A 19,940-nucleotide genomic window follows, 5' to 3' on the forward strand; every position below is an offset into this window, starting at 1 on the left:
CGTCAAAATACGTCGCTCCAGCAGCGCACGCATCACTGATATAAACGCGAGTTTTGTCTTAGCTTGCTTAAAGTTCAGAAAACTTTACAACTATTAGCATTATGTGCGAGAAGAACTCTTTATTTGGCGTCGCAGCTCCTTGCGCTTGCCTAGACCTCTGCACGCGAGAGACCGACCGGCTGCTGCATGAGGAGAGAGAGCGCGCGAGAGAGAGAGAGCGCGAGAGCGAGCAAGACAAGAGTCTCGCTGCGTGACCCGCGGTGGATTCACTGGCACTTATTATAAAAATTACACAAATAACTCGTTCATTTTTTTATAAGTGAACTATTTTACATGTTTCTCCGTCACACTCAGTCTAACATGCTGAAGGGCAGAGTTAGCCACGCCCACTTATTTGCATTCTGCGGAATAGACGGAATAGAAAAATCTGTAACGGAATATACCGTCATACCGCCCAGCCCTAGTTTGAGGGCATCAAATTTGCATCTGCCGTGTCTAGTTTGCCGCTTGAACATTTTGAGTTTACTCGCTTCATTTGCTTGAAAGCCACATGTGAAATTCTAGTCATCAAGACACTCACGTGGAAATTCGCGTCATGGGAGGGGCTTTTGTGACTCCGCTCACTTCCTGTAATCACGTCACTACTAGAGCAAGCTCCTGATTCGTTAATGTGGCGCGTTTTTATGCCAAAGTTTAAGTTTTTCAATTTTTCACATTGACTTAACATTGATATCACTCGCGCTTGAACCCTCTACCACGCTGGTATGAACGCAGCATAACACTTTCGGCACCATCATCCTGAAGTCAATGGGTTTTTTGAATGGGGTTTTCGTTAAACTCCTTAAATAAAATCTCGGATTAACCTAAGCCCAATATATTTTCACGTTATCACGTTTTATTCTTCGACATAAAACACACCACTAATATCCCCATTTGTGATTTTTTTAAGGTTTAAAAGTGTCTTTATAAGGGTGGATGCTAACAAGTTGCTTTATGGCACTGCAGACTTTGTCAGGGACTTCATCACGCATAAAGATTTAAAAAACAACGCAACATGGGCACAATTCTCAACAAAGATTTATCCACAACGTATTTCCTTATGAGGGAACATGTTTTTAAATGTGTTAAATAAAATTGGAAAGAGTTGTCCGAAGCTTGGTGGTGATGACTTTGGTGTAATTCGCTTGTAGCCTGAGGTTAGCTTTTTATTTCTAGTAAACAAATTTAGACTTAAAAATTCTTGTTCATCTGTGAAGATTATCTTGTTGGACGAAATGTATGTCATAAACTTTGTTAAACAGAGAGCTTATTTTTTCCAATGCAAAAGTCTATGCCAAAAATGAATGGGATTTTTGGGGAGGGAACAGGTGTCATCCCTGCGGCACTGTATAAACTGATCAATTTAATAAATTTAATCTTGGAGAGAGAAACTGAATACTAAGTATTGCTTATGTTGTTGTGTGTTTGACAGACAAGAGCAGTGCACTGTTTTAATGGAACTGCTGAAGAAGTTTCAGAACTGTCGCAGTTACCTTGGCAACACTCTCCAGAGGGCGGAGCAAACTATTAATGAACAGGCATCATATATGGGCAAAGACAACCTGCAACGCCTCCTCACAAAAGTATGTCAACTTCAGACTAATCCTTATCATAATGTGATACATGCTAACTTATTAACCTTCATTGTACTGTCTTTTTAGAATTAGGCGTACTTAGTTTCATATTGTTATTCATCATCAGGAGTAAGTTTTACTGTATGTTACACTTTACAGTACATACAGTGTTACCTAGTTAAAGGGATAGTTCACCTTAAAAGGAAAATTCTTTCATCATTTACTCATCCTCACGTCGTTCTAAACCTGTATGAATTTCTTTTTTCTGATGAACACAAAAGAAGATATTTTGAGAAATGATGGTGAACACACAGCAGATAGTGACCGTTGACTTCCATAGTAGGAATAAAAAAATATAATGGAATTTAATGGGTACTGTCAACTGCGTGCTTACCATCATTTATCAAAATCTTTTCTTCATCATTTATCACAATACTTCCAAAATATAATTTTCCTACCATTGAGGTCAGTTGTCACTATCTGATGTGTGTTTACCATCATTTCTCAAAATATCTTCTTTTGTGTTCATATGAAAAAAGAAATTCATACAGGTTTAGAACAACATGAGGATGAGTAAATGATGACAGAATTTTCATTTTAAGGTGAACTATCCCTTTAAACTTAGATAATTTGATTTCGCACCACCAGGGGTCAGTCATTACTAATGGAAGTCAAATAGGTACAATTCAGAGCCAGATATATTAGTTTTAGATCTGTAATTTAAGTTATCTCGAATTTCACACTCCCTGTACCAAGTTTTTAAGTTTTATTTTTAGTGTGTACGTAACAAAACATATTCTTAACTAATATATGATCACTTCCATTCTTTTCACTCTTTTTTAAAAGATCTTATACTGTATAGTTTTTTATGTATGTGTCCATGTTGTAGGTCATTGGTATAAAGGAGGAGCTCAGTGGCCTTGGATCAAAGATAGAGGAGTTCAGAGTTGTGTGCAGACAGTTGCAGTCCCATCTGAAAAAAATCCCTGACTGCTCAGAAACTCCATTTGAAGCGGAGGCAGATGGTTTGGTGGACTCGTGGCTGGATGTGAGAATCTAAAAATCATCTTTACCCAACACACATCTAATGTTTGACCATTAAAATTTGTATTGTTTTAATTACTAAAAGCAAACATTTTTGTCTCTCTGGCAGGTGTCAGAGAAAACAGACAATTACATGGATAACTTGCGTGTGGCTCAGGAGATGTGGGAGAAACAGCTGGTCCTGGGTGGAGAATTGGACAGCTGGACTTCCACTAAACTCATCATCTTCTCAGAGTCTCACCCTTTTACCAGCGAGAGTGAAGTTCTCAGCATGAAGGTGTATCTTTAAATACTTCACATTCATTCAGTTTTTTAGATTTTTAGAAACATATAGACGTTATAATTAACAGACTAAAAAACTGACTAAATTCTTACATCATGTAATGTTGTTTTGTGTTTATTAGAATGAGATTGAAAGCCAGGAGGACAACATTGAACATTTCCATAGAAAGTTATTAGAGATCCAAGAACTTCTTCAGAGCAAAGAATCTCCTCTCGAATTGCAGGTGAAAAAACATCTCTTGCTTTCTGTTTATTTGTCTTTTTTAAAATTGTTTGCTTTTTTTATTGCTAATTAAACTGCAAACTCATGCACACTCTTTCCCGCTTTCTTAGATAATGGAAACAAACCTAAGAAAGAAAATGGAGCAGGTGAAGGAGCTCTTCTCTGACTGCACTGACGTGTTTCAGGAGCTCCTCACAGTTATAGCTCATCTAACTCAGAAGATCAACACCAGTCAGTCATCCGTGGAGAATATACGATCCTCAGCTGAAACGGTCTATTCAGAAGACCGCGCACAGATGGAAGCACAGCTACAGGTAAAGTAGATGACTGGCTGGATAATAAATAGATTCGTTTTTTTGTGTGTGTTACTGATTTTATTTTTTGTTGTAGGACCTGAGTGAGCAGCTTCTGGACCAGGAGGAACAGGCTGACTCTCTGCTGAAGGAAATCAATCTCATGTTCAGCATTACTGGACCGCAAGTGATGGACAACCTGATCAATCACAGCAAGCGTCTTAAAGAAAGCATCGCAGAAACAAAGGAGCTGATTCGTCAGAATAAAGAACAGGGGGAGAAGAGCTTCCTGCAGACTATCAAAGGTGTGAAATCACAAAATTGTTGTTATGAATTATGATCTGGTATTTTGCTGTTAATGAAAGTCTCTGACACTTTTGGCTTCTTTGCAGAAAAATTCAACTCATTTGAGGAATGGTTGCAGGATGAGCAACTGTCTGTGAATGAATGTTTTGAGAACCCAGAGAGAAGGGAGGATGTGGAGGCATCCATGCAAAGACTGACGGTGAGTATCACAACTTTTTTTCTTCACTTTTGTAATACAGTTTAGATAAAAGCATTTGCTGAATGTAAATACAAGAATGTAAGAAATGTTAGAGATGGAGAGGAGCTTCACATGACTTGGATTGAAACATGTTGAAAGAGTTGCCTGGTTTCCATTACGGATCTGCCCGAAACTTTTGCAATATGTTCTATTCAGAGTTTCCACTAACCAATGTTATGCGACTAAAACGTAATTCTTTTCTTTCACGATTAGTCATTCCAAAAATCATTATGGCGATGGATGTTGGTAGGTTTACATAATATCATAGTCAACAAATTAGCCATGATTTTTAATCGAAGAAGATGCAGGCATATTATCCAAGCAAGGAAAGACCATTAAACGGTCACATATGTGACTTTAAAGAATGATCATGTGACATTTAGACACATCAGTTGACCTGTAAATTGCAAAAATAGTTTTTCATTGCAGTTTTGCGATTTATTCCTTTTTTAATTTTCTGGAAAACCACCCCATGTAAGATAATATTTTTTTGCGACAGCGTATATGGGAGTTTTTGCTAAATTCATATGTAGCATTTTAAAGGTTAATGGAAACTGCTTGTTTATGAAATCAGCACAGTTTTTCAAACATTAGGGGGCGTGTACACCAAAGCATTGAAGCGTGGCTGAAGCGCCAGGTTGGTTGTCCCGCCCCTCCTCAACTGTGATTGAACAGTCAAGTAAAAAGTTACATTGACGAGCTGAGCGTTTTATCCCAAGTTGAAAATTTTTCAAACCCGCCAGCTGCTGGTGTTTTCAAAAAGCACTTCTCTTCCATTGGAAACAGTTGAAAACATATGCCGGCCATAGGCGTAAATGCCTTGGTGTAATATACACCCCCTTAGGGCCCCACTGTCCAGTACAACAATAATGAAGAATACTCTACTTTGTTTTCTCCAGGGTTTTCTTGCCTCTAAAGAAGGAGAACAGCGTCTGGGCCAGTTGAAGGAGATGTTTGAGAGAAGTGGACTCGAAAAATTGCCTTCTGAGGCTCAGGCTTTGTTCTCCACATGGCAGCAGGAACAGGAAGGAGAACTTGCCACTCTCAGAGCTCATTGCCAGGGACGACATAAACAGCTTGACGACATCCTAGATAATCTTGACAGGTACGCAGAACTAAGCTCTCATTGTACCTGTCATTTGGAGTTATTGCTTGATTCCATTCATCTAACCATCCATTCATCCATTTATCAGATTGTGTGTCTTTTGGTCTGTGTGTTTAGTTTGCATAAGGAGCAAAACCATTTGAAGGACTGGCTTCAGCAGAGAGAGGAGGTGCCCACAGAGAGACAAAAACTTAGACATCTACAAGAGGAGTTACTTCAAGAAAGGTATTCTTGTTTCTTAAAGGAATTATGAAACCAAAAATACATTTTTGGTAATCATTTACTACCCATTTATTTATTCCCACTCATTCCACACCTTTATGTTTCGGCAGCGGCAATTTACAATAGGTGACAATAGCTGCATTTCCTTAGTGATAGGCTATTTACAGTTGATAAAAAATAGTGATATAATCTATTTATACCATGTATAAGTAGCTCTTTGCAATAAGCGTAAATAGTAATATAATAGTAATAATAACAGTGTAAATTAATTATATTTATTAAAATTAAATATTAAATTATTTTACAAATAATTTTTTTATTAATTTAATACATTTTAATAAACACTCGTTAGGCACATTATTTCCTCTTTTCCAAAATTTTCTTAATTTTTATTGAAAATAAATACCTTTTCAGTGTGATATGTGATAGGAAAAGGGAGAAGAGCAGGGTCGACAAAAGGCGGATTCGAACCAGGTCATATCGTTCTACGAAGCTTGTCATTACTGCCGCCGACACTGAAGCCATTGAGATTTGCGTGTCTTTTGTTAACTTTAGTGGTCCAACAGACATTGGTGGGCAACAATGGACACTATTTGCACTATTATGTTTTTCTCTCTTCTATGAATCAATCATAAATGTAGATATTATGTCTAAAATTGATCTAGAGTTAATTTTGTGAAGAGAACTTTCTAATGTGATCAATAATCGTATTTGAATTATGGATATTTTTATGCATTATTAATAACATTACAATAAAGCTTTTGGCACACTATCTATTTGGAAAATAAAATTGCAGGTTACTTTAAGTTCCTATCTTTACATTTCTTAAAGTCGTCATGAAACTAAAGTAGCAATTGTCTCATTTCCCTTTGGCATATATCCGAGTGAAGCGGCTTCTGAAATTAGAAAAATGTAGGGTGATTGATTTCGTCGAACAAAAACTGATTGGAAAGTTGAAAGTTGGGTCATGTTGCTAGCTGCTAATTGCTGGTATTTTTTCCACGGCCCGCCCTTGCGGCATTCCTTGTGACAGGAAGTAAAGAGAAGTCATTTTAAGGAGAGAAGGAGATTAGCAATTTTGATTAAAGATTATGAGGGCACATGAACTTAAAAAAAATAATGAAGCTCAGATCAGTTCATTTGTAAAAAAAAAAACACAATATTCCGTAAAAAAAGAGAAGTAAATAATAAAAAATAAGAAAAGTTTTTAATTTCAATTTCATGATGACTTTATTATTTTAGCTTATCGTTGTGAATTGGGGTATGGTAAAGATTCAACAGAAGAGTGAATGACCCTTGCCAAGCTGTTCGGAGTACAAGATACTGTGTGATACCCCATGAAATCTGTATAACTCTAAATTTAATCTCCAACTTTACCTACAGTGGTCGTGTGGAGGCCTTCCATGACTTGTTGTCCACCGTAAGGATGCGTGGCCTGAGAGGCGACCCTCTGATCAAAGACAGCGAAGGACTGATAGACAAATACCACAGCATGGGGATTATTTTAGAGAATCAGGCTCAAGTCCACAAGGCACTCGATGATCAAACAGAAACATTTCAAACAAAAGCAGAGAAGACCAGAGCCTGGATCAGAGATTTAAAACAAGGCCTAGAAATTTTGGAAGAAAACCCTACAGTACAAGAAAAACAAAGTAAAGCTCAGGTGGGTCCTTTAATGTTCAGGTACAAAATCACAGTGTTGACGATTAGCTTTTTCAAGTTTTGGTAGGTTCATCTTCCTTGTTGGCAAAAAACTCATTTCATGTCTAAGGTGTTTCAGGATGGTCTAACCCAAGTGGCACTGTAGCTTAGCTTAGAGTCATCTGGTCCAGCTGTAACCAGATCCTGGTGTGTTTAGGTTAATATGTATGTTTTTGTGTTTTAAGGCTGTTCTTCATCGAAGTACCGATGGAGACACAAAATTAGCTGCTCTGAAAGAGGAGGTAGAGGCTTTATGTGCCCATGAGATATTGGAGGATACCACGAGACAGGAGCTCATTTATACACTGAGAAACACAGAAGATGAATGGAAAAGGCTTCTGGATAGTGCCCAGCAACTGAAAAAACAAGCAGAGGTCCAAGACTCTCTCACCAAAGAACTACAAGACTACAACGCCCAGGAAGAGAGCATCCAGTCCTGGGTAAGAGAACAATTGCAAATTCTGCAATCTTTGGGAAAGGATCTTCAGTCACAGGAAAAACTCAACAAAGTTCAGGTAAGGTAGACAATTGGTGCTTCTCATGGCTCTTGAATATGATTCACATGGATGTAAATACAGCAGAGTATTGTTTTTCTTGTAGGCCGTCTTAAGCCTTCATCATGAAGCCGCTTCCAGACTGGCCAGTTTAAAGAGACAAGGCCAGATTGTATGTTCTTATAAAGAACTTGACAATGAGAGGAGGAGCCACATTGGCCAAACCCAGAGCGCGGTAGAGGAGGAGTGGAGTAAAGTGGTCCAACTTGCTCAGGAGCTGGAGAACCAGGTCATGCATGAGGATTCTATCTGCAGGGAGCTGCAGAACTTTTGGGATCAGGAAGACGAAGCTCGCTCCTGGATTATGCAGCTGAAAAACAGCATGGATTTTCTTGCTGCAACATTTTCTATCCAGGAGAGGCTTAACAGGATTGAGGTAATAGAGAAAGAGTTTTATCTACATATAACGTCATGTTTACAATATGCGTTTCACAAGAAAGCAAAACAGATTTTAATGAAGGGCTTGGATTCAAAAGGTGTCCTAAACACCACCTCTGTCAAAAATGAGATAATGATATTGACTGAATGCACTCTGCACTTATTATAAATAAACCTAAACTGAACCTAAACATAAGAACCTGATAGAAAAATGCTTATTCATAAGAAAACATGTCAGACACATTGAGATTTGCATCTGAGATCTTCAAATATTAATGTGAACGATGAAGAACATTAATGATGAGCAGTGTTGACAATTTTATTTTAATTAATACCAAATATGTTTAACCAAGGTGGCAGATGACACATGACAAAGCGTGGACATCATAGATTTATTTCTTGCTTTTCATTCTTTCCATTAGGCAGTACTAGCTCACAGATCTGAGGGTGACTGTAAACTTGCTGACTTGAAGATAAAAGAAGAGAGTCTCTGTTCCTGTGAAGATCTAGAAGAGAACAAACGTCTTATAATCCAACAGACCCTACAAGGTTTACAAGAAGAGTGGATAGGACTTATAATGAATGCACAGGAGCTTAAGAGCCAATCAGAACTTGAGGATTCTCTATCGAAGAACCTTCAAGATTATCAGGAACATGAGAAAAACATTCAAACCTGGATCAGAGAGCAGCAACTGAAGGTTGAATTTCTTGGTAAAGATACCCAGCTTCAAGAGAAAATATCTGAAGCTCAGGTAGGAGACAATGATTAATATTCAGTCCATAGCAGAAATATATTTAAGAAGTGGGAATGTTTTGATGTTTTTTTTTACTCTAGGCCATCCTGGACTCAGAATCAGATGGAGATTGCAAGCTTGCCTCTCTGAGAAGAAAAGCAGAAGATTTGTACTCTCAAGAAGGGCTAGGCAAGAAAAGAAAGCAGGAGATCAAACAGAGGCTGAACTCCATTGAAGAAGAATGGAAAAAGGTCATGGCAGGTGCCCAGGAACTGAAGAATCAGTGTGAGCTCCGGGATTCTCTTTCAAAGGAGCTTCAAAACTTCCATACCCAGGAGGACAGCGTATGTTTCTGGGTGAAGAACCAGAAAGATGAACTGGAATCACTGGGGAAAAGTACCCACGGCACACAGGACCAGATTGAGGAGAGATTGAAAAAAGCACAAGTAAAAATAAAATTGAAAATTAGAAAGCAACTTTCTGTTAATGTTGTCCTCACTAAAACACTTGCATGACTGCTATGATTATGTGATCAAACCCAAACAAGTTTACAACTTTTTCTTTCAGGCAATCCTAACCTCTCGATCTGAAGGCAACTCTAAGATTGCAGACCTGAAAAGGACAGCGGACAATTTGTGTTTCTGTAAAGACCTGGATGAAGACACAAAACGTTCACTTACTGATACGATCAAACGTTTAGAGGCAGATTGGAAAGACACCCTGCAGCAGGCACAAGAGCTGCAAAGGTTTGTTTTGATTCATTTCTTTCATAGAAAACCAACATTCGAAAAATACGAAACTGAACCATATAGTTTGTACAGTAATATGTCATAGCAGTTCCTTGTGTTATGCTTGTCTTAATAATCTTCTATAAATATACAGATAAAATTCAATAAACGACTGTGTATGCATCACCTAAGTTTATATAAAATGAAATTGTATAAATAATAAAATCTAACCACCATTGTTAGGACCACCTGAAATGTTTTGTTGCTTGAATTAGCCGTTCTGGTTTAAATTGTGTCTTATTCCTCAGTCTTCTGAAAACTGTAGTGGAGCGTCTGGAGTCCTGTCACTGTCAGAGAGAGCAGCTTCAGTCCCGTCTGGAGCAGGTGAAACAGCAGATAGCTGCACTACCTCATCACTTCCCCTGGCCTGGTTTGGGGGATCGGAGGCACACAGTGGAGCAGGCCAGGAGTCTGCTGGATCGCACCCGAAGCTTGACACCATCTCTGTCTGCTGTTCGAGCACTAGGGAGGGAGATGAGCCAGCTGACCCGAGATTCCAGCTGGATTGATCCGTCCTGGACTACCATGGAGGAGTGCATACCAGAATTAATCAAAGAGCTTACGGTATTAACCCTGAAAAAATCTGGCACATCAAATACTAGTCAAAAAATTCCAACTTTTAAAAATAGAAGTGTTTATTGGACCTTTTGATACATAAAAAATCATAATATTTTTCTGGATTTTTTCTGATCACAACAATGTTTATTTTAGAAATAAAAACTAATATTTTCATGGCATATGCAATATTTTCTCAACACAACTATATGAGCCGTCCTCAGTAAGCACTGCATCAGGAGCCCATTCCTCATCATCCTATTTCAGGGTCAACTGATTCTATGGCTAAGACTTACATGTATGCCAATCTTTTTGTATGTGTTTGTGTAGGAATTTTGTGTAAATCTTGAGGAGGAAATCCGGAAAGAAAGAGTTTGTGCTCAGTTAGTTGAGCAGCACACTGTAGCTCAGGATTGGCTGAGAGAGCAGGTCAAAGGTTTCGGTCCTCTGCCCACTGAACGCAGGGAGTTACAGAACTCTGTCAACACTCTTAAGGTTTGTTTTTTTATTATTTATATATCTATTTGAATTGTTTTTAGTTGGTAATATTGGCAAACGGGTTAAAAAGTAAATAAATTAAAAATGAAACTTGCATTTCTGTCATGCATCTCTAGGCTCTTCATCAGACCGTAAAGAGAGAAAAGAATGAGATGAGAGAACTTGAAGCTGTTAAAAATTCCCTAATGGACCTCTGTACTCCCGGAGGTCGTGATGCCCTGACCTTAGAGGTCAGCCACCTTCACGACCTCTGTGAATCATCGGAGAAGGCCATGAGGGAACGGTTAGAGGTGTGTGAGGCCAGATTGGGTGATATTGACCTCAGGCTTGCTGACAGGGCAGAGATGATCAGAGCGCAGGCAGAGATCCTCCTGGATGAACTACGTGCTCAGGACAATTCTTTAAGTTTTCTGGAGAGCAGCAAAAACATCAGCCAACTACAGGACAACTGGCATAACTTCAAGGTATTGTGGAAAGGAGTCAAAAACTCTTTGTACTTTGGGTTCATTTGGAAACTTTAGAGAAGGTCTGTAAATTCCATCATTACTTTTTTATGATATTTTACATAGATTTGTGAGAAAGAGATTGAGGCTTTGGAGGGCAAAGTTCGGGACCTCGGACAGGCCCTTCTTATGGCCCCTCCAGATGAGAACCCACCTATTGATGTCATTTCTATGGTGGACACAGTTACGCAGCAATATTGCAGGTTTGTACAGTACTTGCTATCAAATACTGTAAATCAATTATAGAGTTTTACAGATTATGTCTGTAAATAAATATGTTGATATGTGTGGCAATAATAATATGGTAGACTCTAAATCTCATTGCAGTTTTTTGCTGTTACAGTATAATGTTGCTTTCTTATATTGCATATAATTTTTTTCTAAGTTTGCGGTCAAAGCTGTCCGAAAAGCAGAATGACTGCGCAGACAGCACCGTGCAGTGTGTTAGACAGGCTTTACAATGCGTACAGTCCTGGAACCAAATAAATCATGCAAATCTTCCCTGCAATTCAGCCACGTCAGTGCAGGTGTGTCTCATCTCTTATTTGTATGTGTGGGCATGAGCATCTACTACTAGTGTGTACAGTATTTGAATGTGAAAGGATCATAAGGATGTTTGTGTTAACATGGTAACACCATAGATCTTGCATTGTTCTTCTTTAGGCTGCAATTGAGGAAGGGGTAAAACTGCGTAAAAATCTGCAGGTGGCTCTGTCCCATAAGCAATTGCTAAAAGATTGTCTGGGTCCTGATTTGGTTGGCAAACTTGAAAGGGATGGAACAAAAACACTAACTGAAACAGACACTTGCATCAACAACCTTAAAGAGGAGCTTAAGGTATAAAACGTTAATTAGCTTTAAAATGTTGTTTCAGATAAAAGATCTAGTGATTGAGCGAGATAAACTTGTGTTTCAGCATCTTGAAGAGAAGGTGAAACAAGAAGCTGAGAGGTTGGCACAGGAGGCTCCAAGCATCCAGCTTGAGTCACAGGTATGATTTTTATTTCCATGTTTAGTCCAATATTCATGTTGTAATTTACAAATATTACAATGAAGCGATATTTCCATCATGCTTTAAAGTAAATACTCTTTGTATTGTAGGTTCCCACTGTGACAATATCAACCACTTTTGAACATTCAGAAATTGTTTCATGTTCTTCCTTTGTCACTGAGAGTGGCTTAAAGACAGACGATAATGAACAGGATAAGATACAGGCAATTCAAAATCTGGACAGCAAGGTACCTGAAAGTGTAATCTCAGAGACCGTAACAGAGATAGAAACGTACACTACAAGACAATCACTACCAGAGTTAAAATATGTCACTCAAGCGGCTGATCTTAAAACCACTGCCACTGAGATAGTACCTGAACCAGACACAGGGGTATGTGAAACACCTGTTCTTACAAGCAGCAGTGGAGCAAATGAAGATGTACAGGAGTTGAGTTTTAGCTCTGTTGCTTTGGAAGAAATGGCTAAGAATGACCCAAATGCAGATGAAAAGATGCTGATTTCCTCATCTGAAGCTTTCCACAGCTTGGAAGACACAGTGAAGGAAACATTAAGCATTGAAAAGCAGCAAACCCAATTTTCAATTGAAACTTTGAGTTCAGACCATTTTTCTGAAAAGGTGGAGGGTGAGAAGATTGTGGTTGTAACTGTAGAGAAAGACGAGAAGGATACCCTCATTCCTGATTCTCAAGAACAGTGTGCTGAAGCAGAAATACAAACAAAAAAGGTAGCTGCGCTCATTTTGGATGTCAATACTGTTCACATACAGAGTGTCGACTTACCCAAAGAAAGTATTATAGAGAGTACATTTTCTACTAGTGCTACTGGAAATGAGAACACCATGGGTAAACAAGATAAAGAATTGGACTTTCCAAAAGCTGAGGATTTTGAGGCAGCAATAGAAGCAAGGAGCATTGAATCTTCTCTAATTGAGACAGGCGTGGTAAGTATATCAGAGAGAAGTTCAACAATAGCACCAGAGCAGTCACAGCTCACTGAGATTGATAATAACAAACAAGTGCAAGCAACATTAGCTGCACCCACTGAAACACAGAGCACTGGAGATGCTGCTGCAAGAGGTGTTGGAACATTAACTTGGAACAATGGTCCATCTGCTGAGCAAGCTAACAGAGAGGGAAACTGGACTGCAGATAATGGCCCACATGAACTCCAAAGCAGATATATTGTCCTAGACTTCCCAGAGGACATGGAGATACAGAGACATACTGCCACTTCTTCTACAGAACCCACTGAGGCAGAAATTCAGCGATCAACTAATCCATCTTCAGAAAGAGTGGAGACAGAAGCTGAGCAAATGTCTGCTGAAGATGAAACAGAGCTTGTGAGCAGCACAAATAAGCACTTAGAAGCATCAGAAGAGGCTAAACCAGTACAAGCAATCCCAGACCTACCTGTTCCAACGAGGCAAAAGAAAGATTCAGTCACAAGTGAAAGTTTATCTTTTAATGTAGAAGAAAAACCTACAGGGGGAGAGATCATGTATGTTGTTAAAGAAGAGACAGAGACTTCAACAGATTATCAAGCACAATCTATCAAACTTAAATCAACATCACCAGTCAGACAAGTAAATGAGGTTGAAACTGACATACAGTCAGAAAAGGTAGATGTTTCATTAACACCAAAAGAGAAAATGGTAGGTGGAGACGCCATGTATTTTATTGAGGAGACAGAAACAAAAAAGAACATATCAGATGATAAAGCACAATGCAGAGAATTTAAACATATACCAATGGCACCAGTCAGGCAACGGAATGAGGGAAAAACCAAAGTACAGTCAGACAAGATGGATGTTTCATTAACACCAAAAGAGAAGACTGAAGTTGGGGATATCGTGTATGTTACTGAAGAGGTAGAAGCAACAAAGACCTCATTTAAGGATAAAGCACAAACAATCGAATTTGAACCTAAACCAGTGCAGACTATAAGCCAAGGAACTGAGGGTGAACCTGAGGTTGAGTTAGACAAGGTAGATGTCTCATCAACACCAGAGGAGAAACCTGAAGGTGGAAACACAAATCGTGTAATTGAGGAGGGAGAAACAAAGATGACCCCATCTGGTGACAAAGCACAGTCTATAAAAGCTCAGCTTAAACCAACGCCACCAGTTAAAAGAAGAAATGAGGGCAATAGTGAGGTGGATGTCACACCAACTCCTCCCAGTAGACAGCGTAAAGGTGATAAGTGGTCTTTAGACCTTGAATCACAGATACTTGAGGGAGAAGTCCTTCCCACCCCTCCAAGCAGAAGACGTAGAGAGAAAATGGACAGTAAACGGCTTTCACTTGATCTGGAATCTCAACCCACACCACCAGCAAGACGGCGTAAAGAGAAAGATGACAGAAGATTGTCACTTGATTTGGGAGCCCAACCAACACCACCAGTAAGACGACGTAAAGAGAATGAGGGCAGCAGATTGTCACTTGATTTGGGAGCCCAACCAACACCACCAGTAAGACGACATAAAGAGAATGAAGGCAGCAGATTGTCACTTGATTTGGGAGCCCAACCAACACCACCAGTAAGACGGCGTAAAGAGAGTGAAGGCAGCAGATTGTCACTTGATTTGGGAGCCCAACCAACACCACCAGTAAGACGACGTAAAGAGAATGAAGGCAGCAGATTGTCACTTGATTTGGGAGCCCAACCAACACCACCAGTAAGACGACGTAAAGAGAATGAAGGCAGCAGATTGTCACTTGATTTGGGAACCGAACCAACACCCCCTGTAAGACGACGTAAAGAGAAAGAAGAGAACCAAAGATCGTTTGATTTAGAAACTCAACCCACTCCACCGACAAGAAGATCTAAGCCAGTGAGTGAATCAGAACTTGATACAATAAAAAAAAATTATGATCAACAAACCCATGTGCAAAAATACAGTGAAGAGCCTACCGGTAAACCAACCCCACCTGTCAGACGCAAAGTAAGCGTAATAGAAACTGATTCAACTGTGACAGTTTGCAAAACCCAAGAAGAAGAAACTTTTGTCAAACCCACACCACCAACAACAAGAAAAGAAGCAACTCCGGGTATGGTTTCTGCCATGCCTGAAAACCAACTTGAAGAAGATTTGCCCCAGCCAACTCCACCAACTAAGCAAATGAAAGATCAAACTGAAACTGACAGAGTTTCATTAAAGCCAAAAGAGCCAGAGGTCATAACAACTCCAGGTTCGGTTTCTGCCATGCCTGAAAGCCAACTTGAAGAAGTTTTGCCCCATTTGCCCCAGCCAACTCCACCAACTAAGCGAATGAAAGATCAAACTGAAACTGACAGAGTTTCATTAAAGCCAGAAGAGCTGGAGGTCATAACAATTCCAGGTTTGGTTTCTGCCATGCCTGAAAGCCAACTTGAAGAAGTTTTGCCCCAGCCAACTCTACCAACTAGACGAAAAAAAGATCAAACTGAAACTGACCAAGTTTCATTAAAGCCAGAAGAGCCAGAGGTCATACCAACTCCAGGTATGGTTTCTGCAATGCCTGAAAGCCAACTTGAAGACGTTTTGCCCCAGCCAACTACACAAAAGAAAAATCTAACTGAAACTGATAGAGTTTTATTAAAGCCAGAAGAGCCAGAGGTCATACCAACTCCAGGTATGGTTTCTGCCATGCCTGAAAGCCAAATTAAAGACATTTTGCCCCAGCCAACTCCACCAACTAGACGAAAGAAAGATCAAACTGACACAGTTTCATTAAAGCCAGAAGAGCCAGAGGTCATACCAACTCAAGGTATGGTTTTTGCCATGCCTGAATACCAACTTGAAGAGGTTTTTCCCCAACCAACTCCACCAACTAGACGAAAGAAAGATCAAACTGAAACTGATAGAGTTTCATTAAAGCCAGAAGAGCCAGAGGTTATACCAACTCATGGTATGGTTTCTGCCATGCCTGAAAGCCAACTTGAAGATGTTTTGCCCCAACCAACTCCACCAACTAGACGAAAGAAAGATCAAACTGAAACTGACACAGTTTCATTAAAGCCAGAAGAGCCAGAGGTCATACCAACTCAAGGTATGGTTTTTGCCATGCCTGAATACCAACTTGAAGAGGTTTTGCCCCAACCAACTCTTCCAACTAGACGAAAGAAAGATCAAACTGAAACTGACAGAGTTTCATTAAAGCCAGTAGAGCTGGAGGTCATAACAACTCCAGGTTCGGTTTCTGCCATGCCTGAAAGCCAACTTGAAGAAGTTTTGCCCCATTTGCCCCAGCCAACTCCACCAACTAAGCGAATGAAAGATCAAACTGAAACTGACAGAGTTTCATTAAAGCCAGAAGAGCTGGAGGTCATAATAACTCCAGGTTTGGTTTCTGCAATGCCTGAAAGCCAACTTGAAGAGGTTTTGCCCCAGTCAACTACACAAAAGAAAAATCTAACTGAAACTGATAGAGTTTTATTAAAGCCAGAAGAGCCAGAGGTCATACCAACTCCAGGTATGGTTTCTGCCATGCCTGAAAGCCAAATTGAAGACGTTTTGCCCCAACCAACTCCACCAAGTAGACAAAAGAAAGATCAAACTGAAACTGACCAAATTTCATTAAAGCCAGAAGAGCCAGAGGTCATACCAACTCCAAGTTTGGTTTCTGCCATGCCTGAAAACCAACTTGAAGACGTTTTGCCCCAGCCAACTCCACCAAGTAGACAAAAGAAAGATCAAACTGAAACTGACCAAATTTCATTAAAGCCAGAAGAGCCAGAGGTCATACCAACTCCAAGTTTGGTTTCTGCCATGCCTGAAAACCAACTTGAGGAAGTTTTGCCCCAGCCAACTCCACCAACTAGACGAAAGAAAGATCAAACTGAAACTGACCAAGTTTCATTAAAGCCAGAAGAGCCAGAGGTCATACCAACTCAAGGTTTGGTTTCTGCCATGCCTGAATGCCAACTTGAGGAAGTTTTGCCCCAACCAACTCCACCAACTAGACGAAAGAAAGATCAAACTGAAACTGACCAAGTTTCATTAAAGCCAGAAGAGCCAGAGGTCATACCAACTCAAGGTTTGGTTTCTGCCATGCCTGAATGCCAACTTGAAGAAGTTTTGCCCCAGCCAACTCCACCAACTAGACGAAAGAAAGATCAAACTGAAACTGACCAAGTTTCATTAAAGCCAAAAGAGTCAGAGGTTATACCAACTCCAGGTTTGGTTTCAGCTATGCCTGAAAGCCAACTTGAAGACGTTTGGCCCCAACCAACTCCACCAACTAGACGAAAGAAAGATCAAACTGAAACTGACCAAGTTTCATTAAAGCCAAAAGAGTCAGAGGTTATACCAACTCCAGGTTTGGTTTCAGCTATGCCTGAAAGCCAACTTAAAGACGTTTGGCCCCAACCAACTCCACCAACTAGACAAAAGAAAGATCAAACTGAAACTGACCAAGTTTCATTAAAGGCAGATGAGCCAGAGGTCATACCAACTCGAGGTATGGTTTTTGCCATGCCTGAAAACCAATTTGAGGAGGTTTTGCCCCAGCCAACTCCACCAACTAGACGAAAGAAAGATCAAACTGAAACTGACCAAGTTTCATTAATGCCAGAAAAGCCAGAGGTCATACTAACTCCAGGTTTGGTTTCTGCCATGCCTGAAAGCCAACTTGAGGAGGTTTTGCCCCAGCCAACTCCACCAACTAGACGAAAGAAAGATCAAACTGAAACTGACCAAGTTTCATTAATGCCAGAAAAGCCTGAGGTCATACTAACTCCAGGTTTGGTTTCTGCCATGCCTGAAAGCCAACTTGAGGAGGTTTTGCCCCAGCCAACTTCACCAACTAGACGAAAGAAAGATCAAACTGAAACTGATCAAGTTTCATTAAAGGCAGATGAGCCAGAGGTCATACCAACTCCAGGTATGGTTTCTGCCATGCCTGAAAACCAATTTGAGGAGGTTTTGCCCCAGCCAACTCCACCAACTAGACGAAAGAAAGATCAAACTGAAACTGACCAAGTTTCATTAAAGCCAGAAGAGCCAGAGGTCATACTAACTCAAGGTATGGTGTCTTCCATGCCTGAATACCAACTTGAAGACGTTTTGCCCCAACTAACTCCACCAACTAGACGAAAGAAAGATCAAACTGAAACTGACCAAGTTTCATTAAAGCCAGAAGAGCCAGAGGTCATACTAACTCAAGGTATGGTTTCTGCCATACCTAAAAGCCAACTTGAAGAAGTTTTGCCCCAGCCAACTCTACCAACTAGACAAAAGAAAGATCAAACTGAAACTGACCAAGTTTCATTAAAGCCAGAAGAGCCAGAGGTCATACTAACTCAAGGTATGGTTTCTGCCATACCTAAAAGCCAACTTGAAGAAGTTTTGCCCCAGCCAACTCTACCAACTAGACAAAAGAAAGATCAAACTGAAACTGACCAAGTTTCATTAAAGGCAGATGAGCCAGAGGTCATACCAACTCGAGGTATGGTTTTTGCCATGCCTGAAAACCAATTTGAGGAGGTTTTGCCCCAGCCAACTCCACCAACTAGACGAAAGAAAGATCAAACTGAAACTGACCAAGTTTCATTAATGCCAGAAAAGCCAGAGGTCATACTAACTCCAGGTTTGGTTTCTGCCATGCCTGAAAGCCAACTTGAGGAGGTTTTGCCCCAGCCAACTCCACCAACTAGACGAAAGAAAGATCAAACTGAAACTGACCAAGTTTCATTAATGCCAGAAAAGCCTGAGGTCATACTAACTCCAGGTTTGGTTTCTGCCATGCCTGAAAGCCAACTTGAGGAGGTTTTGCCCCAGCCAACTTCACCAACTAGACGAAAGAAAGATCAAACTGAAACTGATCAAGTTTCATTAAAGGCAGATGAGCCAGAGGTCATACCAACTCCAGGTATGGTTTCTGCCATGCCTGAAAACCAATTTGAGGAGGTTTTGCCCCAGCCAACTCCACCAACTAGACGAAAGAAAGATCAAACTGAAACTGACCAAGTTTCATTAAAGCCAGAAGAGCCAGAGGTCATACTAACTCAAGGTATGGTGTCTTCCATGCCTGAATACCAACTTGAAGACGTTTTGCCCCAACTAACTCCACCAACTAGACGAAAGAAAGATCAAACTGAAACTGACCAAGTTTCATTAAAGCCAGAAGAGCCAGAGGTCATACTAACTCAAGGTATGGTTTCTGCCATACCTAAAAGCCAACTTGAAGAAGTTTTGCCCCAGCCAACTCTACCAACTAGACAAAAGAAAGATCAAACTGAAACTGACCAAGTTTCATTAAAGCCAGAAGAGCCAGAGGTCATACTAACTCAAGGTATGGTTTCTGCCATACCTAAAAGCCAACTTGAAGAAGTTTTGCCCCAGCCAACTCTACCAACTAGACGAAAGAAAGATCAAACTGAAACTGAACAAGTTTCATTAAAGCCAGAAGAGCCAGAGGTCATACCAACTCCAATCAAGCATGAAGAAAATTTGGAACATGATAACAGTACTATCTTAGCAAGATTACAGGTAGAAGCCAGTGCTCAACCAGTAAGCCAGCAGGAAGATATAGAGGAGCATGACAGAAAGCCATTGATTGATCAAGAGCAGCTAGAGGAGTGCCAGGACTCTGTAACCTTGGTCCAAGAACCCATGGATGTAATCAGTCAAACTGAAAGCATCAGTGAGATGCAGGTAACCTTAATGTGTGTGAAACCACAGAAACAAACCTGCACGAAGCATGATGGTGTGGTGCCTGCATGTCAGATTTCCTTTTGAGACCTCAACCACAGGATGTGTGCAATGCGCATGAAATGAGAAATGTGAAAAATGAGAATGTATGTTAAACACGTTAAATAATCTTGCAATAGTTTCATTGTGTATGTGCTACAGTACCAGCTAATTTGGTATTAGCTGTGATGGAGCAAATAATCTTCTAACAAAGGTTTCAT

The 19,940-nt window shown here is 40.2% G+C and overlaps 1 protein-coding gene across 13 annotated transcripts in view; it reads left to right on the forward strand.

Annotated features, from left to right (window-relative positions):
* The window catches only part of syne2b (spectrin repeat containing, nuclear envelope 2b), a 133,075-nt gene that overhangs the window by 31,186 nt on the left and 81,949 nt on the right, over positions 1 to 19,940 (forward strand). For 11 of the 13 annotated variants that reach the window (XM_065296294.2, XM_065296298.2, XM_065296297.2 and 8 more), the window contains 23 exons: positions 1,472 to 1,622; positions 2,503 to 2,661; positions 2,767 to 2,934; positions 3,062 to 3,163; positions 3,273 to 3,476; positions 3,553 to 3,760; positions 3,848 to 3,960; positions 4,899 to 5,104; positions 5,222 to 5,329; positions 6,710 to 6,989; positions 7,213 to 7,542; positions 7,628 to 7,957; positions 8,382 to 8,711; positions 8,795 to 9,139; positions 9,261 to 9,439; positions 9,730 to 10,045; positions 10,367 to 10,531; positions 10,651 to 10,998; positions 11,104 to 11,240; positions 11,423 to 11,564; positions 11,701 to 11,874; positions 11,954 to 12,028; positions 12,139 to 12,276. In XM_065296294.2, coding sequence (XP_065152366.1) covers positions 1,472 to 1,622; positions 2,503 to 2,661; positions 2,767 to 2,934; positions 3,062 to 3,163; positions 3,273 to 3,476; positions 3,553 to 3,760; positions 3,848 to 3,960; positions 4,899 to 5,104; positions 5,222 to 5,329; positions 6,710 to 6,989; positions 7,213 to 7,542; positions 7,628 to 7,957; positions 8,382 to 8,711; positions 8,795 to 9,139; positions 9,261 to 9,439; positions 9,730 to 10,045; positions 10,367 to 10,531; positions 10,651 to 10,998; positions 11,104 to 11,240; positions 11,423 to 11,564; positions 11,701 to 11,874; positions 11,954 to 12,028; positions 12,139 to 12,276 — 4,708 coding nt within the window. The other 2 variants (XM_065296302.2, XM_065296306.2) reach the window with 2 other exon arrangements.

The sequence above is a fragment of the Paramisgurnus dabryanus genome, chromosome 20 (assembly GCF_030506205.2).
Source record: "Paramisgurnus dabryanus chromosome 20, PD_genome_1.1, whole genome shotgun sequence".
NCBI classification, from domain to species: domain Eukaryota; kingdom Metazoa; phylum Chordata; class Actinopteri; order Cypriniformes; family Cobitidae; genus Paramisgurnus; species Paramisgurnus dabryanus.